General features: G+C 56.6%; 6 protein-coding genes and 1 non-coding gene across 7 annotated transcripts; 3 read left to right on the top strand and 4 right to left on the bottom strand.

The window, feature by feature from the left end:
* Positions 1 to 152: 152 nt before the first annotated feature.
* Positions 153 to 1,565, bottom strand: BJ171DRAFT_597025 (intraflagellar transport protein 20; the record flags this gene model as incomplete). Its single annotated transcript, XM_053114719.1, has 4 exons — positions 153 to 404; positions 633 to 736; positions 1,154 to 1,239; positions 1,448 to 1,565. The coding sequence occupies 4 exons, from the start codon at positions 1,563 to 1,565 to the stop codon at positions 326 to 328; spliced, it is 387 nt and encodes a 128-aa protein (XP_052968973.1). The 3' UTR covers positions 153 to 325.
* Positions 1,566 to 4,444: 2,879 nt separating this feature from the next.
* BJ171DRAFT_641698 (PCRan1 kinase) lies at positions 4,445 to 5,939 on the bottom strand (the record flags this gene model as incomplete). The annotated part of the gene is made up of 2 exons (XM_053115781.1): positions 5,006 to 5,939; positions 4,445 to 4,782 (listed from the first exon to the last, which is right to left on the bottom strand). Coding segments are annotated over exons 1-2 (870 nt in total), but the record flags the coding sequence as incomplete, so codon positions are not given.
* Positions 5,940 to 7,674: 1,735 nt separating this feature from the next.
* On the bottom strand, positions 7,675 to 9,660 carry BJ171DRAFT_579250 (annexin A4; the record flags this gene model as incomplete). The annotated part of the gene is made up of 6 exons (XM_053113951.1): positions 7,675 to 7,916; positions 8,324 to 8,507; positions 8,727 to 8,921; positions 9,079 to 9,114; positions 9,244 to 9,443; positions 9,609 to 9,660. 6 exons carry the CDS (start codon positions 9,658 to 9,660, stop codon positions 7,675 to 7,677), a joined length of 909 nt encoding a protein of 302 aa, XP_052968971.1.
* A 1,247-nt stretch (positions 9,661 to 10,907) lies between these two features.
* Positions 10,908 to 13,468, bottom strand: BJ171DRAFT_421406 (RNA polymerase I-specific transcription initiation factor RRN3; the record flags this gene model as incomplete). Its single annotated transcript, XM_053107484.1, has 4 exons — positions 10,908 to 11,315; positions 11,550 to 12,503; positions 12,766 to 12,998; positions 13,180 to 13,468. Coding segments are annotated over 4 exons (1,884 nt in total), but the record flags the coding sequence as incomplete, so codon positions are not given.
* A 1,698-nt stretch (positions 13,469 to 15,166) lies between these two features.
* Positions 15,167 to 17,662, top strand: BJ171DRAFT_495058 (uncharacterized protein). Its single transcript, XM_053110080.1, has one exon. The coding sequence runs from the start codon at positions 15,588 to 15,590 to the stop codon at positions 17,553 to 17,555; it is 1,968 nt and encodes a 655-aa protein (XP_052968969.1). The 5' UTR covers positions 15,167 to 15,587; the 3' UTR covers positions 17,556 to 17,662.
* Positions 17,663 to 17,928: 266 nt separating this feature from the next.
* BJ171DRAFT_t82 lies at positions 17,929 to 18,010 on the top strand. The gene has a single exon. It is a non-coding gene; the product is annotated as a tRNA-Ser (tRNA).
* Positions 18,011 to 20,734: 2,724 nt separating this feature from the next.
* BJ171DRAFT_495056 (uncharacterized protein) lies at positions 20,735 to 22,126 on the top strand (the record flags this gene model as incomplete). The annotated part of the gene is made up of 1 exon (XM_053110079.1): positions 20,735 to 22,126. A coding segment is annotated over one exon (1,392 nt), but the record flags the coding sequence as incomplete, so codon positions are not given.
* Positions 22,127 to 23,088: the final 962 nt, after the last annotated feature.

The following is a 23,088-nucleotide window of genomic DNA, read 5'->3' as shown; positions in this document are numbered from 1 at the left end:
TGGCTTGTGCACTGCTATCAACCAATCTATCCATGCCACGATGCATGGCGTGCAGTTCTCGGACTGGCAGTAACAGATGCCCTCCGGCTTGTTGTACACCTCAGCATGTCTGCACATTGCACCACGTGCGATTCCCCCCCCCCTCGTCTGATTTCGGGCAGCGATGATGGAGCCAAAGTGCTCACGTCCCTAGCTTTCAATGTCGCCGCTCTACCCGCCAGTATTCCAGCAGCGCGATATCCAGGAGTGAAGGAAGCAGTCTCCATCATCGCGACAGTCGAGGGAAGCGTTGTTCCTCACTTAGTTCTTGGGCTGAGACCGGCTATTATTTGAAGCTGAGAGTTTCGATCAATGTCTGTTGCTCGTTCTGCACCTTGACAAGCGAATCGGCTTGTGCAGCAAGTCTGTGTTGCCCCCCCTCCCAGCGAAGCCGTGGTCACAGCGACAAAGCAGAGAGCCATGCAGTTAGTGGCCGATTCCCGGCCTGGTCTTGTACTTTGCAGCGAGGGAGGGGGAGGGATGCACGCTGTGACTGTGTCGGGTATGGCTTGTATCGGGCGAGCACCGACCGTCCACATTCGGGAGGCTCGGACTTTTTGTTGCTTCATGTGCCCCACTAACTCTCGACGCACCTATCGAGTTCTGCTTGCTTTTCTTTGATCAAGGTCTGTAGCTCGGTTTGCTTGCTCTTTCGTGCTTCGACCTCGCCTTCGACCTGGTTTCTCAGCCCAATAACCTGGTGACCATCGTCGTCGAAGCAAATGGGTCAGAATGAAGTAAAAATTGAACGAAAGTGGGAGGGGCTGAGCTTTGAAATTGCCTGTCGCTCGTCCCGTTTGCCTGGTGATTGCCTGTCGATTGCCTGTCGGTCGTCGCTGCCCCAGATTCTCATCCTATCCTGTCCTATCCCACTCGTCCAGACCGGCGTCGTGCATCCAGAAGTGTGGGCGACCGACTTGAATGCCACCACGGATATTCGAGTGGTAGACGCTGTCGAGCAGCGAAATCGTAGCGTCTCCACTATTACGTTTCCCATTCCCATGTCGATAAGCTATCGCGTGCTTCCTTCTATGGCCCCGTAATCTTCCCTCCCTTCCCTTCCCCTCCCCTGTGTTCCTCATGGATTCATGACGCGAGCATTGGCGACAAAGACCTTCAGCTTTTCGGCTTCGATTTGCCTGGCTTTCTGCTGCATCATGTCGAGGATGCCCCCGACAATCTCGTTGAAGTCGTTGATTTCTGGTGACGCGTCGAGAAGGAGCCAATGTTATGAAAGCCAGAGCCAGAAATTGGAACTAACGAACTCGCATGAAGCTGATGAAACCCCAGGCTACCAGATCCTTCTCGTCAACCTGACCAACAGCGCTGACCTTTAACCTGCCGCCGCCGTCGCCTCCCCTCACCGGGCTCGCTCTGCATCTCTTCCAGCCCGCCCGGCTGGCTTAACTGCTTGTAAAGTCACGGCATTCTTCCTTCAGCTTCTCAGAGGCCTCAAACTGAGAGGCTTCCAGAATCCGGATCTTGGAGAACTCGTCGATGCTGAGGATGGGGTTGGCGCCGTTCATAGTCTTGGTCGTGGTGGTTCAAAGCTCGGGATGGACAAACGAGGGAGGGAGGAACGGGCAGCTGAGGAGGTTTGGAGTTTCGAAGTTGTGAAAGTGGTGGTGGGTGCAAGCAATGTCGCAATTGCGATGGCGCGCAAACCACGGAAGTGATTCTGGCCAGCCCGAGACCAGCCGGCCCCCCTCCCTCCTTTCTGCCGATGGCAGTAGTTCAAGAGGATTTCACAGGCCAAAAGAATAACATTTCTGCGCGCTCTCCAACCAAATCTGGATCTGGATCTGGATCTCGACAACGGAGCACGGAAATCAGAGGATGCGATGGATGGTCATTTTGTGTATTCAGAAACCTCTACAGCGCTCTACAAAAACCAATCGAGGTTAAAGGCAATCAAAGGAAGGAAACACAGTCAAAATAAACAATCGATGGCCGAGAGTGAATCAAGAAGGTGATAAAAGGAGGGCTCGGCCGCTGCTGATACTGCTGCTCTGAAACACAGACGAAGGGGAAGGAGGAGAGGAAACGCACAGGAGAAGCATCGGTAGACTATCGCTCAAGAATCATCTGGTGCATTTGGACAAACATCAAAGACAGGATAGTTGTTCGGATAGAAGAATCAGAGGCACGGTCACCTCCCGAAGAGAGAGAGAGAGAAAAAAGAAGAAAAAACGTCAATGGCAGAGGACAAATTATAGCGATACCCTCGACACCGCCGACAAAAAAAGAAAGGCGGGCTTGGTCAACTACGCCAAAGCGAATTAGTCGTCGGAAACGAGGCTCGATGAAGCAGAGGAGCAGAAGGGGACCGGGCCCAAACATCCCCTGCATACATACGCGCACACCCAAATGACCATAAAACACTCGAAAGATACAAAAACTGCAGACAATGTTCAAGGATCGAGTCGACTTGAGGTGGGGGAGAAAGTGAGACGAGCTCGCTTCGAACGATAAATCGAATTGGCGCAAGCCACGAGTATGTCCCTCCACATCATCCACCGGAGGTGGGGGGGGATGGGGTGGGTCAAAACTCAAGGGGCTCAAAGGAATTGGGAGAAGGAAAATGGAAAAGAAAAAGTACGGGTTGGGTCTGTGGTTCTATGTGAATTGCAGATCCCCGAAGACTAGAATTCCCAAAAAAAGGAAACAAACGATAATCAAACGGAATCTGTTCCTTGTAGATTCAAGGGATGGCCAAAAACAGCAAGGAAGTAAGCGTATGGGTAATATCGAGAGGAGGGAGAGCAAGTCAACGGAGGGAGGAAAATAAGAATGGTACATGAAATCTAACCTTACCGCTTGGAGATGGAATGGCGTGGAATGGAAGGAGGGGGCATCGTGGACGAATAAATTAAGGCGGGGGAAGAGCGGCGGGGGAGGGAATCGGGGGGTGGGCGAGAGGAGGTCCCATCAAGCGAAGGACCGTGCTTCGCAAGATACACGTCCTTTAGAGGACATACACCTCGGCGGGGCTGCTCTTGGCGGGGTGGTGGCCGCCCTTGACGAGCTTGCGGATGGACCGCATCAGCGTGTTCATGGTGCGGCCAGACTTGTGGGCCTTGTCGTCCCGATCGCCGGGCTGTTCGAAGCGGTAGCCCTCGCGGTAGACCTGGGGCAGGTTGGCCGAGTGGTTTGTCGGGGTGGGGGTCATGTTGGCCGAGCGGGACCACAGCGAGTTGGCACTGTCGCGGCGAGACATGAACGTTCCCTTGGTGGCCATCGAGCCAAAGCTGGGCTTGGAGAAAAGCCCGCCGCGTCGGGGAAGGGAGCCGGTGGCGGAGTGCTGGGCGGGAGGCTGGTCGGCGGCTTCGTTGGAGGCGTTGCGGTAGCCGCGGTAGACCGGGCGGATCCACGAGGTGCCCGACTCGAAGCTGTCGGATGAGGATCTGCGCTTCAGATTGTCCATACTGCGGCGGAACCGGACAATGATAGGCTCGGCAGAGCCCGTCTTGTGCAGCGGGCGGCCCGTGTCCGAGATGTCCTTGCTGTCGAGCGATTCATTGGGGGTCGAGGAGGTAGCCATTGGGAGCTCGGGGACAACGACGACAGAGTCAGCGGGCCGTTCCTGCGAGTGGGGCCAGGCCTTGACCAGGTTCGACAGCTTGGAGACTCCAAAGGGTTTGGTAGTATTTTTGGGTGTGGTTGCTCCGGAGACGACGGGAGGGGTCGACAGGCGGCGCGAACTCCTGGAGCCCGGTCCCTTTGTGCCCTGCGAGCGGCGGCGGTTGAGCAGGGCGTCCAGGCGCTTGATGTTGAAGGGGCGGGAGAACTTGCCGCCGTCACGGTTGATGGGGATGTCCATGTCGACGTTGGGCAGGGGAGGTAGCGACTTGTCCAGGTTGAACTCCACAGGAACCTGCACGCCACCAGGCAGGGTCGAGGCTGTCGAGTGGGTGGCTGAGGCGCTGTGGTTATCCTTCTTCTGGACAACGATGGGCTTGGGCGACAGAGTGGCGGCCGAGACGGCCACGGGGTCGAACGGCTTGGGGGTTGCTGGGACGGCGGTGGCGGGAGCAGCGTTGACCTCGGACTTTGGCTGGGACTTTTCGACCTCGTAGCTGAAGCGGTGGTGATTGGTGTTGTTGATCTGGTTGATCTGGTTGATTTGGTTGATCTGGTTGATGCTGTTCAGGTGGCTATGGTGCTTCTGTTGCTTGTGGGCGGCTACCGCAGCCGACTCATCAATAGGCGAGTCGTCATTAAAGCGAATGGAATGGATAGGACGACTAGGGATGTCTGTAGAATCCTGATCGTCCTCATGGACGGCGCGCTTGGCGCGGTACGGGTACGTATCGACGGACTCGACGCTGTCCATGGGAGCGGAAGGAACGGCGTCATCCATTGGATAATCGTTCTGATCGGGGACGTATTGAATATCGGCATCGGAGACGGGAAAGGGCTCGACAAAGTAGTCCAGGTGGTTGATCATCTTCTGGAGCTCGCCAAGGCGGGCACGGGTGGCGGGGTTGGTATCGAATACTCGCCGCAGGACGTGGTCAAACTCGGGGGTCAGCTGAAACTGTTGGGTCAAGATGTGCGGGTTGTTGCCGACGTAGGCGCTGAAGATGGGGTCGGTGGGCGAGGCCTCGTGCCAGGGGTTCTTGCCGAAGAGGAGGTTGATGAGAATGACGCCGAGGCCCCAGACGTCATTGCTGGCGGGGTCGTAGCCGCGGGAGCCGTTGGTGCCGAGGCACTCGGGGGCCATGTACCGGACGGAGCCACAGCCTGGATGGACGAGGCGAAGGGAGCATGGGCAGCGATGAAAAGAAGAGTCGCAACAGGGTAAAGAGACCAGAGCGGGTCAGCTACACTGGGTTGGGTTGGGTTGCGTGTTGGTTCGCCCGGGCACATCCAGCCAGGCCGGTGGCGTCACGGACGGGGGGGCAATGCCAAAGGAAGCAAGCAAGCATACATGCACGCCACCCGCAAGCATGTGCAGCAATGAGACGGAGCGCAAACGTGCCTATTTCAGTGGACCAGGGCTCGAAGGTCGAGAGACCAAAGTCGGTTAGCTTGATGGAAAAGTCTCTCGAGATCAGGACGTTTTCGGGCTTGAGATCGCGGTGGTAGATGCCCTTGGAGTGGCAGTAGCCCAGGGCATCGACCAGCTGCAGGAAGACCTCCTTGACGACGTCCTCGGGAAAGCCGCCCTGGCGGGTGATGGCCTCGTAGAGGTCCATGTCGCAGCACTCGAGGAGGAGGTAGAGATACTCGGGGGTCTCGAAGATGTCGTAGATGGCCACAATGTTATCGTGGCTGTTGAGGATTTGCATGATGTTGGCTTCTCTTCGCTGGGTCTCAAGCTGGGCTTGGGTCATGCCGAGCTTGCGGAGACACTTGAGGGCGAAGCGTTCCCTGGTGTCGATGTGTTCGACGAGGTAGACGACGGCGAAGGAGCCGCAGCCGATGACATCGGTGATGCGAATGTACTGGTTGACGACCTCGCCAATGCGCTTGCGTGCTTCAGGAGGGATCTCCATGGTGGATTATAGCAGAGCTAGCGAGGGCTGGTGGTGGTAGTGGTGGAGCCAAAACGGTTGCAAACAATGGGAGGAGCGCAAGCGCAGGCAAGTGAGAGAGGGGAGGGAATCTAACTTGACCAGTCAAGACAGACGCAATTAAATAGCTTGTGGAGGAGCCTTTTTTTGGCGGAGACGGGGGTGGGACTCGAAACGGAGTCCAGAGGAGGAAGAGCGTCGACGGAGAGAGAGATGGTCGACGAGGCAGGCAGCTCTTGGAGGCAGACCCTGGTTTGCAGGAGGGAGGAGCCAGGAGCCGAAGGGGAGAGGAGAGTTAGTGCAGGGAGGGCAACCCAAAAAAAAAGAGGAAGCGAGCCAAGGAGGAAGACGGGGAGGCTTCTCGTGGCAGGAGACTAAAAGGACGGGGGAATCATAGAAAGCGAGGCGAGAGGCCGAGCGAGGGCAAGCGAGATGAGGCAGCGAGACAGGGCGGCTCGCTCCGAGAGAGGGAGCGAGGGCAGGCGAGAGGGCGGGGCGAGAGAGCGGCGAGACAGCGGGCGGACAACAGGCCCGCGAGCGAAGAGCCAAGCTTTTGAGAGGGCGGACGCGCTGCGAGAATAAGAGTGCGGGCTGTTTATTTCTGGACATGAGCGCACGGCCACGCGAGTGGGGGAAGCGCGCTGCGCGCGAGCGCCTGTGTGTCTGTGGGTGCTGTGTGCTGCGGGTGTCAGCCAGTGTCCGTGAGTGTCCGTTAGTGTCTGTGTGTCTGTATGTCGGGTCTGTGTCTCCGGTGTGGCTCTGTCGTGCTGCGCTCTTCTGTGCTCACACTCACGCACAGTCCGCGCCGCGCGCAGGGCAGCGTGACCCGCCTGACTCGCTCTCGCCAGGGAGGGCTCTCGCTCCCCGCCGGGGGGCCCCTCGCCCGCAGCTCTCGCCCCTCCCGACAAGCGGCAGCCAATCGGCGCGCTGTCCGGGACGACAAGGAAAAAAAGTGTCCTGGCCGGGGGCGCCTTGCCGGCGGCCTTGCTGTCCAGCGCAGCACCGACCCAGCGCGTGTCAGCGGACCCGCGTGCCGCTGCCGCTGGCTGCACAGCACAGTGGGGTGGCGGCGGCACGCCCGCTGTGTCTCCCTGCGATTGGCTGGCGTCCGGCCGCCTTGTGCGGCACGCGCACCGCCCATTGGTGCAGCGCAGCATGGCCCGGCACGCGGCCGTTGCCCATCGACCAGGGTGCCGCGCGGCTGTCCCTGGCTCCAGCGAAGCGATGGGCGAGTTCCTCGGTCGACGGGCGGATGGGCAACTTGGTGGATACGTTACTCGGCGGATAAGTTATTCGGTGGATGGATTGCTCGGCAGGTGGGTTGGTTAATCGCCCATTAACGTCCACGGCCGTTGACGTGCGCAGCCATCAGCCCATTGCGTCCCATACATCCATCCACCGTTACTCGCGAGGGTCATCCGCCATGGCCCCGTATCTCGCCCCTCGCTGCCGCCCAATGCACATTATTGCGACTCGGCCCGCGTCGCCACCGGCCTTGCGGCGTGCCTGCAAACTCCCATTCCAGCGCCTCCGTTGCGTCTCCACAACCGTCGTGCCAGCAGATGACCACCATCGCAGGCTGACTCGCCGTGAGTGCCTTTCTCCATCCTCCTCGTGTCTCCCCTTGCCTGTTGTGCCTGTCCCCTTTGTCTCGCCCTCAATGTGCATCGGCGTCTGGCCTGGCATTCCACATCCACCTCTGCGGCTCTCGTGCTCTCTCTCCTCCCTCTCTCGCATCCTTGGCAGCAGCGGCTCTCGTTCCGGCCGTTTCTTCCTGCCCGAACTTGTCCAGTTCGACCTGATCCCCCCCCGTTCGGTCGACTGGATATCAAGACGGGTGCCGCTGTCCGCTTCTTTCTGGCTCTCTCGGTTGTGCGAAATCCCTGCCGCTCCTGAGAATCGCCCCCCCCCCAGCACATCCCCACACAGATCCCAGATCTTGACCACAAGGCGCCAGCCATGGCTGTCTGGTGGACATCCAGGACAGCCGACAGCAGCGGCAGTCCGGATAGCCAGTTGTGTATTCGGCCCCGATCGATCGCTGTGCTATCGGATGTCGCTCCCATCCCAACGGATACCCTTGCCTGCTTGATCGATGCCCTTGGCCAGCCTTCCGGTCTCAGTTGGCTCCGACAATCGCAAGAACCACTCGCCGATAGTCGCCGCTGGTTTCGCCCTCGACGCGCCCGTACAGCGACTTGCCATAGCGTTGCGAGAAGGCGTGCTTGACGGCCTGCATCAGTCGCGGCTCGCGGTGGCGGACCAGCGTCCGGATCAGCTTTTCGTCGTTGGTGCCGAGCCCGTGCATGGCGTCCTCGAGCTCGGTCGCAATGTAGTCTGCACGGTTGCGAGCCGAGTGGACTGGTGTGGTGTAAATTTGGGTCTCTGGTCCTTGACCTCGGTCTCTGGCCGTTGCCTTGGCCTTTTGCCAGACCAACATGCGCATCACAAGTGCCGATCCCGCCGCACCAACCACAGCAGCCAGGCTCGCCATGTGCAGCGCACCCGCACCACCGACTGTGGATGAATCCAGCAGAACCGCAAGGGCCCGGCCCCGAATGCCGAGCCCCAGAGACGTCTTGCCAACCACAGGGGCTCTGATGGCGACATGTCCGTCGGGGCGATCCGGTCCTGCTTGGGCGGGATTGCCTCCCTGGGCGGGATTGCCTCCCTGGGCTTCCCAGGTTCGGGACTCTCGCAAATGCCGCTGCTGATCTCCCCCCCCCAGTCTGGCCGGCCCAAGCATTGCAAAGTAGCATCGGACCTACCGAGCGCAAGAATACCGTGCTTGAGGTGGCCCGAGAACTCCTTCTCGATCGCTTTCTCGAACGTGTGGTTGTGCTTGCGTTGATAGCCGTCAAAGATACTGACCAGCACCGGATACGAGCGCGTGCAAAGTATTCCAATGAATGCGCCTTCGTCCGTTCCCCATTTGCCCTCTCCGGCTCGATACTTACGAGAAAGCAAAGGTCCCACCCATTCGCGTCAATACGGTCAGTCTCGCAAGACGCAACATCGGCCAGCGATCGGTAACTGCAGGCGGCTCGAGGACACTGCGCCCGACAACGGGCGATTCCCTGCCATGCCGCATCACACTCCATCTCCTGGATCTCGCTTGCCAACAGTGCCTGCAGTAGACAGGGCAGCAATCTCAGCGAGAGCACTGCTCACCAGCGTATCAATGTCGGCATTGACATCCGAGATCTGGCCGCTTTCGTCGCGTCGTCCCTGCAATAGGGCAATCATGAAGCGCCGAAAGTCGCCGCTGAGCTCGGAATGCACGGCCTGCTCGAGCTCCTTATGGAAGATTGCTTGGTAGGCCTGTCGGATGACCTGCAGTTCGTAATTGGACCGGCCCGCCAGTATCTGAGAGACGATGATGGCAGGAGCCACTCGTGAGCCAAAGGAATCAGATCATCCTGCCCTCTGAGGGCATGATGATGATGCCCGGACTGGACAATCGCAAAGGGTCATCTCCCCTCCCTCCCTCGTTCTTCAGAGTCGCCCGCAGTTGGATGCTCACCTCGACCAGCAGCTTTTCATTCGTCCCCATTCCGCGCTGGAAATGAGAGCAGAGAGAGTCAGCCAACAAGATCCAGCTTCTAATATGCGGCGCTGTGGTGGTATTGCCTGCTGCCGTGCTCATGGCCCCCCATGTTTCGATCGCCTGTTGGACAGAGGACTGTACCATCGCCTTTTCCAGACACAGAGCTTCGTATTCTGGCAAGGGCGTTGCCAAAGCCTCGCAGGTAGCGCCGAACTTGAAGCTGGTTTCCTTGCGGATTTGCTCCGCGAGACTGACACCGAATGTGCCCTTATAGGCCTGTGAGATTTGAATCATCTGGGCCGGCGAATATCTGGTCAAGATCGCGATGAGGGCGTGCTCATCTGCAGGTCAAGCGTCGCGGAGAGAGGGGGAGTAGAAAGTCAGTACTCTTGGTCATGGGCGCGAGGCAGAAATGATGAGGCGAACTTGTCGCTCCTGCCCCAACCCTTGACCATCCGCTTCATCCGACCGTGCAATGAGCAAGCTAGTGCTACAAGCAAACCTACCGGTTCCCAGCCCACGCATAGCGCCTCGTAACTGATCAACGGCCATCGACATTTCTTGAGGCGAAAGCGACACTTGATGTCCAGATACAGGCAAAGGAGCGCCATAGGGCGGTTGGCTAATCGGGGGTGGTGCATACTGCTGCCCAGGAGGCGACGGCATAGGATACGGCTGCCCAGGAGGTGACGGCATAGGATATGGCTGCCCAGGAGGTGACGGCATAGGATATGGCTGCCCAGGAGGAGCAGAATAGGCCGGAGCATATTGTTGTCCAGGAGCAGATGGCCCTGGATAGGGTAACCCAGGTGGAGGAGCATAGTATTGCCCAGGTGGAGGAGCATACGGTTGCCCGGGTGGAGGGGCATACGATTGCCCAGGTGGAGGGGCATAGTACTGTCCAGGAGGTGCAGGATATGGCTGTCCAGGGGGTGGGGCACCATAACCATAGTTCGAGTTCCCAGGGTAGCCAGCCATCGCGGTGTCGGATGCTCTATCCACGAGTGAATGCGATGAGGTGAGCGGATAGTCCGAGGGGTGGGTTGAGCGAGGGCAAAGGTGACGGTGGAGGTGGTTATCGAGCCGGAGGAGAATCCGCAAGTGACGTCATCCCCCCCTTGCAAGGCTCTCGGACGACCGAGAAACAAAATGACGTGGCTCGCCACTGAAATGTCATTCAATCAGCGAGGAATCTGAGTCAAGGTGACGAGAACGGAGCAGAGAAGCATGGTCGTGAACATACTCGGTGTATATTTTGGCCCCTTCCCATCCATCAAATGGCCTTGACGACAGGAATATGCAAACAAAAACAAGCAAAAAAAAAAAAAAAAGAAAAGAGGGGGGGAGACCCGAGCCTCCAGAATACAAGGTTACAAAAATTACTGATAGCGAAGGGAGCTGCCGATGATGGCGATCCAAGTGGTGAGGAACCACACATGTGTGAGCGCAGCGGCAGTGAGGGGCAGCACCAAGAAAATGGCCATGCCCGTAAGGTTGCAGGAGTGCCTCAATGCTGTCCACGAGAAGTTCCAGCACTAGGCTGCGCTGGGCCCTGGACACTGCTCCGACCAGGCCGAGCAGCCCCATGTCCACCCCCAAGCCGACAACGGTCGCGCTCGATGACGATGGATCCGCGCAAGGGAGCGTTGCTCGAGGAAACTGCCGACTGCCACCGGCACATTCAGAAAAAGTGGAATCAGAGACGGAGTACGCACTGCAAGACGGTGAGCCCAGAGGCTACACCAATATCGCCAGTGCTGGTTCCTGGCCCGTTCTTGCCACAGCACATGTCGACATCAGGATTGTCAAAACGGTTCGCCGCGCATGTCGTAGGAGGTGCCGGTCATGTCCACAGACGTGCTCATGACTCGAGACCCCGTCCCCATATCGTACGATGTTCCCGTCATCATATCGACCGAGAACGACTCGCCACCGGTCGGAGAAAGCATCGACGACGCCGGGTTCTTGATGTTGAGGACTCCGCTAGACACGCCCTTGAACTGCGGGACGTTGAACAGCGTGTCGCTATGATCGGACGACAGCGAGTTGATAAACTCGTCGTTTGCCACCGAGTGGCTTTCTGAGCCGTGGTCTTCGTCCTCGTCGTCCTCGTTGACCCATTCCTGGTAGATTCCGTTGATGAAATGCCGTGATGCCTTGAGCATATAGGGATCGAACGGGAAGAAGACTTCGAGGGCCTCGGGCGCGGCCAGCTCTTGGGTGAGCGGCGTTGTGACCAATGTTGAAGGGCCGCCCACATCGCCATCTCCTGCCGGAGGGAGGCTCAAAGGATTCAGCGAGGAATCGCGATACAGCGGTTCCAGCAAAGGCGACTTTTGTTTCAGCGGCGACGCCGAGGTCGAGGTCGAGAGCGAGTTGCGGTGTGGGTTGGGACGGCCGCTCGGTCGGGACTCATTTCCAGGCTGACGCGGAATCGGCGGGGCGACGGGCGGCAGATTCTTTGGCGCCGGGCGCTCGATCAGATTGTAGCAATATAGCACATCCAGCCGGTGCGTGATCTTGGCAAACTCGCCCACGACGGCAAACGCGCAAATCTTGAGAGGATTGAACTTGGACATCACCACGCGCTGGAAGCCCATCATCTCGGCCGGTAGCTGGCCGTAAGGAATGTTGCGATCCATCGACATCAGCTCCTTCCACCGGAAGCAAAAGATGTAGACGATCGCCTGGACGACCGAGTAGAACACTGTGTAGCGGCTAACGTCGGCGTGCTTGACCTGCCACTCCATTTTGTCGACGTAGGTGTACGCCCAGCCATTCAGCATCTTGAGCATCGTCTGGACGGTGCTGGCCTCGAGGAAATTGGCGCGCGCAATGAAGCTGCCAATATAGGCCGCAGACGAAACCCGGATGATGGTGGCGCTTGAGGTATCCATCAGTCGCGAGAGCAGGTGTCCCAGGAATAGCTCTGGGAAGGCGGCATCCAGCGAGCACAGGTAGAACCAAAGGAACTGCGTGTGGCGCGACTTGTATGTTGGAAGGACCGTGCGCTCAAAGACCTCCATCATTACGTGGAAGAGATCCTGGACCACCAGTGGCTGTGACTTGTTCCGGCGGTAAAAGTCCAAAAAGTACTCAAACAGCAGCTTCAACATGCTGTCGAGCTTCTGGACCATGAGCTTGAAGTTGACGACAATCGTGGGGGCAGTGGCGTCCTCGTCATCGTCATCGTCATCGTAATTGTTCGGGCCATCTTCGTCGTCGTCATCCTCGTCGTCGTCGTCGACGTCAGGCTCGCCTGCGCCGGCTCGTCCGGCTGTGGTGGTCGGATGCAGCTCGGCAGCTTCATGATGGTCAAGTTCATCCATGGCAAAGACCATGCGCTGCACATTTTCCAGTTCCTCGTCCTCCAGATCGTCTACATCAGCTTGGATCTCGACCTAGATATGAAGCGACAGGCAGACCAAACGAGCGCTTAAGCAACGTGGCAACTTCTGCAGCCATTATTGACATTGAAGGCAGTTCGACAGATCGGCCCTCCCAGCGAGACTCGATATAAACTCCCGTGGTAGAGTTGCACTCCGCAATGTCGGCCATTCAAGTCAGCCAAAAGCAGCGGCATCTGCTACGACATGGAGTCGCAGCCATAAGCGAGCATCATGTGGGGCGGAAGCCTCCCGCCATAACCTGGGCTGCACTCACATCGATCTGAATGATCTTGTCGATCGAGATCGCCAAGATCTGGTTGCGGAGAACGGGTGCATAATCGACGATCCTGAGCAGGTTCTTCATGTACAGCTCGTGGACTTTGAGTGACTCGCTCTTGTAGGGAAAGTTCTCTTGCAGGATGGGCAGCAATTGCGAAGCGCCCGTCGGGACGAGCGCGAGAATGGATCGTATCATGTTGTGGGTGCGATCGGGAAGCGAGACGCTTGCTTCTTCAGACTCGGCGCCCTCTGCAAACGATTGGATTGCGGCGGGGTATGTGAGCGCATGGGTCTTGCTAGCTGCTCTCCTCTCCCTGTCCGCCGGATCCTGACCGGGTCCTGACCAGGTCCGCTCGATCCATCATCAACTGGAGCCCAAGGCCACCGTCGCACACTGGGACCAAGAAACTGAACTCCATACCGTAACGCAAGTGCCTGACAAGCATGCCAAGCACGGCTTTGACGATAGTGGCATCCGAGCTAACGAGGTTTTCCAGCAGCTTTCGGTAGGCAAGGACAAAGTTGTCGTTTTGGAAAGCCCAGTCCAACGAAAGGATGGCATCGACCAGGGTGTGGTTGTTCGAGTTGAGGTTGCTGATGATCTGAGAGAATGCCAGGAGAAAACGTAGGAGGATATTGGGCGGGAGCGGTGTCTGCGTCGGGGCGCGGCGGTTGATCAGATGGACCAGCTTGTTGTACTCGACAGGATCACCCTGTGGGCCAGATACGCAATCGAGGACCGAAAAGTAAAAAACCGCTGGGTAAGCAACAGTCTGGCGATGGACACAGTGCCCGAGCGCTCAGTAGCCCAAATCGCTAAATATGCAGGTGAGGGGTTGGGAGAGTCCCGGCAGTCGGCAAAGCAGCACCAGGGCCCAGACACGAAACGGTCCGATCAAGGTTAACGAAGAGTTTGGCCGAGCGGCAGAGGGATCCGATGGTCACCTTGGACTTTTTCGAGAAGATGGCGAGGAAATGGGCCGCCAGGGCATCCTCGGACTCGTTGATGTAGAACGGAAAGCTCTTGCTGTCGTTGGGCTCGGGCTTGCCAAGAGCAGAGTGCTTCTCGGGGCTGATACTCAGGTTTGCTTGGTACAGCTCCTGCAGGTTCTTGGGGCTCGAGACCAGGAGGGCCGGCGACGGGGATCGCGATGATCGAGGCATTTGGGCCGAGTTTGGAAGCATTGGCGGTGAGGTCTTGCCGCTGCGGCTGTCCAGCGATATGGAGGGCATGGAGTTGAAGCGGACCACCTTGGATCCATTGCTGGGGCCCCGGTTGGTTGCCGAAGAATCCCTCGGCTTGTTGGGTATGTTGGTGCTTTGCAGATATCGAGAAGACATGATGGAGGTGTAGTCGGAGGTGTTTGCCGAGACCATTCGTTGCCACTAAGATGGGCCGAGCTGGTGCAGCTGCGTCGAGAGATCAGGAATGGTAGTTGGCGAGGTACGCGAGAATGATTAGCTCTCGGTGGGGCAGCAACCGGTTGCAAGCAGCAAAGGCAAAGCGCAAAAAAAGCGAAGCGCCCCTCGCTGCATTATGCGGCGAGCTCGACAGCGGGCCGAGCGGGACAGCACTCGGCCGTCGCAGCAGGTTGGGTTGAATAGGGCGCCATTTATTACAAGCGGCGTTCTGGGTGCCTGCCCAATCGACGTCTCTGCCCAAGTGTATTGGTCTCCACAGCAAGCCCGTCTTGGATGATGCTCTGCTGCGCCGGCTGGCTCGTCCAAGCAGGACAGCGCGGGGCCGTATGCGCCTCAAGGTCGCAGCGGGCGACTGTGATCAAAGATGATCATAGCCGACAGAGGGAGATGCACGCCCTTCATTCTTGGGAACCGCCGAGCATGGCCCGGGCAGGGCTCGGCTGGGCTGGGCTGGGCTGGGCTGGGCTGGGCTGGGCTGGGTTGGGTTGGGCTGGGCAGGCTGAGCTGCGAGGTCTCTACAGGCCCGAAGGGCTCTGGTGGTCTCGACTGCTGTGTTTGCAGCTAGAACTCAGCTCCACCGCAGGCCACTTATAAGCACTCTGTACATGGGATGCGACCATCAAGCAGGAGCCTACCTATTTGTTTCAAGGATCCAGAAGCGAGCCCGGGAGAGGAAGACGGACGATGCGAACGCTTGCCGTCAGGAGATGCAGGGGCGCTGTTTGCGGAGACAGAGTGCAGCACACAGAGCCGGCCGTTGAGACGCAGGGCAGTCTGAGGGGGCCAGTGGTGGTGGTGGAAGGTGCCGTTCTCGTTTGCCTGGGCAGATTCGTAAGCCAGAAGGCGGCTGGGGCTGCGTTCCTCGGCAAAGCCAGCGGGAAAAAGGTCGGATCGAAAAAACAAAAACAAATCAAAAAAAAAAATCGCAAATGAAGGACAGGCGATCCAGCCGATGTGACACAAGTGTGGTTTGTGCCACAGGCGCAGCCATCCCGGATAGCTGCGTCGTGGGACCCGAGATCGCCAGGACGGGCTGGGCGGACATCATGCACTTGCCCGTCGCATGCGGCAGCGTTGCCCGGGGGCCACCAATCAAACGCCATTGTGTCGTCGATAATGGATCGACATCAACCCATTTGCTTTTTCTCCGGCATCGGCGATGGCATTCGCAAAAGCAGGGAGGGACTGGTCTTGCAGCTGGCCAACATCAGCCTTCCAAATCGCCATTACAGCAATACATCCAGCCTGTGGCTCGCTCTGGCGATAATCAAGGGCCGGCTGTGAATTCATCCGCTTTGTAACCCATCTCCTGCTCGCAAAACTGAGCGGGCACCTACCGCTCTCGGTCAAGCTTATCCTTGCGTCGCCCTTCTGATTTCTTGCTCACCCTCAGTGATGGCCGCCAAAGTCTGGATCACCGGCCGTCCGGCTCCTCCTGATCCCAAGGACGACCCGCTGTTCCCATGGAAGCCAAGGATGCCCTTCAAAAAAGGGCTGGCAACCGACATTGTCATGGGCGATGACCGCGAGTACCAGCCGCGCCAGAACAGCTCGACGTTCGCATCAGACTACAGCGCCTATCGCGGCGGCCGTCCTCTCAATATCGCTCATAAACGCGAAGCCGACCTGGTTGAGGCAGCCGGACAGCCTCTTGGCATCAACTGCACATCCAAGATGGAGCAGCACATCTCATTTGGCGATGAGCAGAAGCTGAATGCAGCCAAGTACAAGAGCGTCACATCCGACAGCTTCCAGGCCCCCGAAACCGTCGATGATCTTTCGCTCAAGCTCCTCGATATTCGTGACAAGGCCAATAGCCAGTCTGGAAGCGGTGTCGGCCCGTGGATCTCTCGTCCACAGACCTTGATGGCTGCAGCGCATGTCGGTACAAAAACCCGCGAAGACCTGCCCGTGGACAACCAGCACTTCAAGTCCTTCCTCACCACCAACCAGGAGTCGCAGCAAAATCTGCAGCTCCCCTTTATCCTTGAGCGAAACAACAACTATCATAGTTCGGAGCCCAAGGGCCGTGAGCAGTTTGGGCCCGATGTGACTCCAGCCGAAATCATATCAAGCCTGGCGGCCGAGAGCAACACCACCAAGCAAAAGCTCTGTGAGCGAAACCACAAGAGCTCCATCCCACAGGGCGACATTGAGCGCCAGGCAAACTATTCCACCGTTGCGTCGACATCGTTTAAACCACACGGACACCGACACTATCATGTCGAAAAGGCACCCCCACCAATTCCTGCAAAGTTCCTATCCGGTGATCAAGACAGCCCCAGAGATATGTATGTGACCACGAATGCCTCGCAGTATGCTAAGAAGCATGTCCGTCATCTGATGATGGATACGCGCGGCTGGAGAGGCAGAAGCAGTATCCCGTTTGGTGAGACCGAGCTGGATCGAAAGCGGACGCATCCAACCGTGACCCAGAGAGACTTTTACGAGCATCGAGATCCACCCAAGAGAGTGACATTTATGCGCGGGTGCTATGGCCGGATCATCAACGATGGCTCGGCGGAGCTCCAGCTGGAACGAGAGCGCAGACTGGGCATGGCAGGGGCCTTGAAGTCGTGCAAGACCGATGAGCCCTTCATCAGCTGCTCGCATTCACAGCTGACGAGCTGGTCCTCCGACGAGATCAAATCCACCAAAGACTCGGCAGTTGCTGGCAACGGCTCTGGCTCGGACACCATTCCAACGAGTGTCAAAGAGCACGTTGACTCGAACGAAGAGATACTCCACGGGCCCAATCAGATCAACGTGTCATCGGTTCCGACCGGTACACACCATCCCATGTCGGCCTCGTTTCAGACAACGACGCAAAACTGCTTCCAGCCCTATCCAGATGCCGAATTTCCAACATTCCCGATCCTGGGAGAGCGCATAACAAAGAGTAGCCTCGGTCTCGGTGAGCCTCTGCCGGAAGCTCTGGTGGACCTCTTGTCTCGAAATAACTTCAAAACCACCTCTGGGGATACGTACATCCACCACCGGGGTGCCCATCCTGCAACGCCGCCACCACCACGGGGAGCACTCGTGGTGGGTGAAGAGGGAGAGTACCCCATGGAAATGAACAGGACAACACAGATGGACCACTTTCAGCCCAAGCCTTATAGCTTTGAGAAGGCAAAGCCCCACCCGTCGGTGGCAAAGGGACTGATCTTTCCATTTTTCAAAAACAATACGGAGACCACCACTAATCATTACTTCCGAAAGAGGGATGGTATCGTCCAAGTTGAGCACCCAAGCCTCAAAACAGTCAAGAAAAATGCAAACAATAGCGGCATTGTGTTTGGCGATCCGAAAGTGGGGTTTTATGGTGATCCGTCCTACAGGCCGAAAAATGGAGCCAGGTAGCCGCGGCGACTGTGAGCCATTTGCTGAAGGCAAAACCCTCCCCCGAAAGCAAACATGGAAATGATTATGACGTGGAAAAGCGTTGAGTTATGGGAAGGGTTGGGCGTCGAACAGACAAGGAAGTACTGACAGTGGGTCAGGCTGATGGGCGACACGAACGAGAGTGAGATGGAGCGATGGGTGGAGGGTGGCGGATGGTTGAGGAGCACCAGGATAGGAGCATGGAGATCGGGGAATCAGCACCGGAGACGCCATGGCCAAACGCCAGTGCCAGGAACAGTGTGGAGGAACTGGTTGATTGACGGTGTGATGTGCAGGAGGTGGGTGCAAGTGGGTGGGTCCAGGTCGGGCAAAAAGGAGCAACAGAGACAGAGTCGCTTTGGCGGAGTGGTTAACGCGGTGCCCTGCTAAGGCATTGTCCTTTGGACGCGCAGGTTCGAATCCTGCAGGCGACGAGAATGATTGTATTTTGCAAGTTGTGATGTTGCGAGGTGCCAGTGTTTTGCTGCCCCGCCGCTCCATTCGTCACTGTCCACATATCACTCTTCACATGTGATTGATCGCATATTGCTCTCGCTGCACTTTCAAATGAGCTCAACCGCTGCTACTCGTGACCTGTCATATCATATTTTGTAATTGAGAGGCGCCCACCATACCAAGGCACAGTGCCCTCGATTTTTGGGCTCAATTCATATGTCTGGCAACTTCGTTTGATTGAAACAGTTCACTGTGTCCCTGGCCTTCTCTCTCATCAGTAATTGCCCTTAATTCCAGGAACTCAGACTTGTATCCATTTGATCGATCTCATTCGGTGACTATCAATCGGTATACCGTGGACATCTTCCGCGAAGCATTGATGTCGTCATGCGGGAACATGGCACATACACTCGACTCGTGGAACCGCTCCGAACAAACTGTGGTTACCTGGCGGCAAGAGAGTCGAATGAATTTAACCGATGAGATCATTCAAAGAAACGTGGATGAGATATAGTGTATGCACAAGTGACTCTCGGGGTGATTCTTTGCTGTCTCCCAGCACAACACCTCGCCCCGGCGACTCGGACAAGTCGGACACTGTCGAGTCCTCCACCTCCCTCATGGCGCTTCATCTCTTTGATGCCATTCATGGATTGGAGCGGATTGGAGTGGATTGGAGTGGATTCAGACAACTGTCCCAGACCTCACTCCCCATGTCCACCGGCTTGACTGCCCATCAATTCTCTGTTGTCATTGAATCCCATTCTTCTGTCGATTTGTGTTGCCCAGCACACATCTGTCGCTGCACAGGAATATTGTTCTGGCTGGGTGACACCTGCCCCGAAACAGCAGATTTGTGTGATGACGGTATCCTAAGCCACACCCCGTGGACGGTATCAGCGAGGAAGCAGCACATCGCCCCTCAAATACCCCGCTGTTGTCGTTCCTGCTCTTCATCATCATCTCGCTTCTTCCATCCGCCTCAGCCTGTCTCCTATCTGCAACCACCACTCACTCGCGGCCTGACTCCATCCCTCCTTTCCGCCATGCCGGCTTCAGCACAAACGATGGCAGAATCATCCCTGGTCCACGAAGTCCTCGTTCGTTTCGACTTGCTCACCATCCTGATCACAAATCAAACCTTCATTCGCGCTGTGAGCCCATCATTGCTTGGAAAGCTTCTGAGAGTCTCGAAGCAGACTCGGGCCATCCTCGATACCGAAGAGGTACGGGAACGGTTGCTATTCCCTAAATTGCAAATCACACCCGAATTCCTGTTCGAGGGTGTCGATCCCTCTATCGATCGGTTGAAAGTGGCCCAAGGGCTCCTTTGCTATGCGCTTCGCCAGAATCAGCATATGCCAACAAGCTCATCGATGCTGGAATGGGAAGACGAACTCTGGATCGAAGTCTATCGAGACAGACGGCTGTTCAAGCGAGTGCAGCGATACTGCCAGGTGACTGATCCAGAGTTCCACTTCCCCGAGAGTGCAAGACCAAACAGTTCCAAGCAGCCATCCGTCGAGGAGAAGATCACCATCGCTGAAAGTCAAGACTTTCGCTTCCAGTGGCCGATAGGGATCGAGCCATTGAGTATCACGATTCGACCCAACGAGAGGATAGACAGAAATACCTATGTTTCCAAACTTTTTCCATACATTCCTGAGAGCAACATAGCAACGGAATATAACCTAAGAATCGAGGATGTGTCATTTCTGGATGTGTCCGGATGGCCCAAGGTACTCTCCAATACTTCAAAACTGACGATCGTGCATAGAGACTGGAATCAAGTGGCCGATCCACTAATCAGCTTGGAAGGCATGCCGAAGGTCCTGCCCTTGCTTACAAGACTCGATATGAGTGAATGCACTGAACTCAGGTCGCTCAAGGGAATGCCTAAGATGCCCAAGCTGGAGACACTCCAGCTCCCAAAGTCCATCGAGTCCCTTGAAGGCATGCCGGAGGTGCTGCCTCTGCTTACGATACTTGACCTGCCTGGACAGAGTCGACTAACATCGCTCAAGGGAATGTCTCAGATGCCAAAGCTGAAGACCCTTCAGCTCTTCAAGTTCATCGAATCCCTTGAAGGCATGCCCAAGGAACTGCCTTCTCTTACGGCGCTCAACCTGAGTGAATGTATTGAACTCAAGTCGCTCAAGGGAATGCCTAAGATGCCCAAGCTGGAGACACTCCAGCTCCCCAAGTCCATCGAGTCCCTTGAAGGCATGCCGGAGGTGCTGCCTCTGCTTACGGCGCTCAACCTGAGTGAATGTATTGAACTCAAGTCGCTCAAGGGAATGCCTAAGATGCCCAAGCTGGAGACACTCCAGCTCCCCAAGTCCATCGAGTCCCTTGAAGGCATGCCGGAGGTGCTGCCTCTGCTTACGATACTTGACCTGCCTGGACAGAGTCGACTAACATCGCTCAAGGGAATGTCTCAGATGCCAAAGCTGCAGACCCTTCAGCTCTTCAAGTTCATCGAATCCCTTGAAGGCATGCCCAAGGAACTGCCTTCTCTTACGGCGCTCAACCTGAGTAAATGTATTGAACTCAAGTCGCTCAAGGGAATGCCTAAGATGCCCAAGCTGGAGACACTCCAGCTCCCCAAGTCCATCGAGTCCCTTGAAGGCATGCCGGAGGTGCTTCCCCACCTTTCGTGGTTCGGCCTGAGTAGATGCAGCCAACTATCCTCGCTCAAGGGAATGCCTGAGATGCCCAAGCTGGAGACTCTTCAGCTCCCCAAGTTCATTGAGTCCCTTGAAGGCATGCCGGAGGTGCTACCCCACCTTTCATGGTTGGGCCTGAGTAGATGCAGCCAACTGGCCTCGCTCAAGGGAATGTCGGAGATTTCAAAGTTGGAGACACTTCAGCTCCCGCCCTCTATCGAGTCCCTTGAAGACTTGCCAAAGAAGGTGCTCATACTTAAAACGCTCAACCTGAGTGGGTGCATTCGACTGAGATCGTTCGAGGAAATATCGATGATGCCGCAGTTGCAGACTCTCCAACTCCCCAATTCTACAGCGTCCCTTGAAGACATGCCGAAGCCGTTTCCTTTGCTTACACAGCTCGACCTGAGCGTATGCAGCCAACTAAAATCATTAAATGGAATGCCTGAGATGCCAAATTTGGAGACTCTTCAGCTCCCACCGTGTATCGAGTCCCTGGAGAGCATGCCGAAAGAGCTGCCTGTGCTTACAAAGCTCAGTCTGGGTGGATGCAGCGAACTGAAATCGCTCAAGGGAATGCCTGAGATGCCAAAGCTGCAGACTCTTCGACTCCCCAAGTCCATCAAATCCCTTGAAGGCATGCCCAAGGAATTGCCTTCTCTTACGGCGCTCAACCTGAGTGGGTGCATTCGACTGAAGTCGCTCAAGGGAACGCCCGAGATGCCCAAGTTAGTGGTATTTCGGCTCCCAAAGTCCATAGAGTCCCTTGAAGGCATGCCCAAGGAGTTACCTCTGCTTACGATGCTTGACCTGACTGAACAGAGTCTACTGACGTCGCTCAAGGGAATGTCTCAGATGCCAAAGCTGAAGACCACTCGACGGCTCAGGGTTATCGACTCCCTGGAAGGCTTGCCGAAGGAGCTTCCCTTGGTCATATGGGTCAACCTGAACTCATCCATTCGACTGACTTCGCTCCATGGACTGTCAACGGTGCCAATGCTGCTCGAACTTGACATTTCAGCCGACGTCGAGACCTTCGTAGATATCCCCGAGGAGTTTCCATCTCTCACCAAGCTCACGATCTCCTCGCACATGCCTCACAACCTCTTGACCCAACTCCCAAGGATGCCAAAGCTTGATCATCTCGTTCTCTCAAGTCAATTTGTGAGCCTGGCCGATCTGCGTGTGAATCAATGCTCCCTCACAATTCTTGACTTGTATGGTTGCTGCGAATTGAAGTCGCTGGATGACATTCCCCCGTATCCCAAGCTCGAGATTCTTTACGCCCCTCGATCGATTCACAGAATCAGCGGACTGGTCGACAAGCTTCCCTCTCTCAAGACACTGCACTTGGATTCAAGTATGAGGCCATCTAATCGTTCTTTATTGGATGGCATATTTGGCCGAGATGCTGGCTATTTCAGACTTCGAAAGATAATATCAGGACTACCGAAAGGCTGTCGTGTTGTGTTCAGCGATTCGTTCGAGTATACCTTTGGCTGATCTCTCAGCTAGCTCGGCATGGAGTTGTTCAACGTCATGTGTTTCTTTCTTTGGATTGTATCGTCAATCGCCGCCATTTTCTCGAGTCAAGACTACAGATCACAGCGAGGGACTGTCAGGGACACACTATCCCGCTTCGCCCCGAACTGGTTCAAGGTGGTCTCCGACGCCCCATCTGCGAAATGCGAAACTCGATGGCGAGCCATGGGATTGCTTCCGTCTTGGCTGGCAGTCCCGTGGTCTGGTTGACTCCATGAGCACAGCCTTGAATACATCCTGTGGCGACGATCGATTGGCACATCGTGGTCATGTTCCCGAGAGACCGCATGTATTTGACTCTTTGAATAGCTCCATACAGAGTGCAGCTCTCCAACATCAAGAGAGTTGCTCGACCTTCAGGCACTCTGGGCACATTGCTTGGCCATGGCAGCGGTGAGCTGGTGTATTCAGGGCCCGGAAATTAACAACGACTGAAATCAGGGTGACCGCTTCGTTATGGACGCGCGATATGCTTCCCAGGCACTGTCAGCTTCCCGCTTGCTCATTCGTGCCATGGATGAGCCCTGGAAGAACTCTGGAAGATTGAGACAGTGCGTCTTGAGGCTTAATGCGCTTATTGAGGGCCATGACGGGGTAGCCGCTGTGATGGGACATGCGTGTATTCACGAACCAGAAGAAAGGGTGGGGAGTGGGAGGGGAGAGAGAAGAGGAGCACCCATCCGCAAACACAAAAGAGTCATAAAGGAGTTTGGGGGATGGCCTGCTTCATTTGGGACAAGATCTAAAGGGAGAGACATGGGCAACGAGGACAGGAGGCGAGCACAGCACAGACGGCGATGCGTGCATTGGATGCGCGGGGAAAGGAGCGGCAAGGGGCTCCCGACAAA

The sequence above is a fragment of the Polychytrium aggregatum genome, assembly GCF_025602895.1.
Source record: "Polychytrium aggregatum strain JEL109 chromosome Unknown BJ171scaffold_9, whole genome shotgun sequence".
Lineage (NCBI taxonomy): Eukaryota > Fungi > Chytridiomycota > Chytridiomycetes > Polychytriales > Polychytrium > Polychytrium aggregatum.
This window is presented reverse-complemented; position numbering and strand designations above follow the sequence as displayed.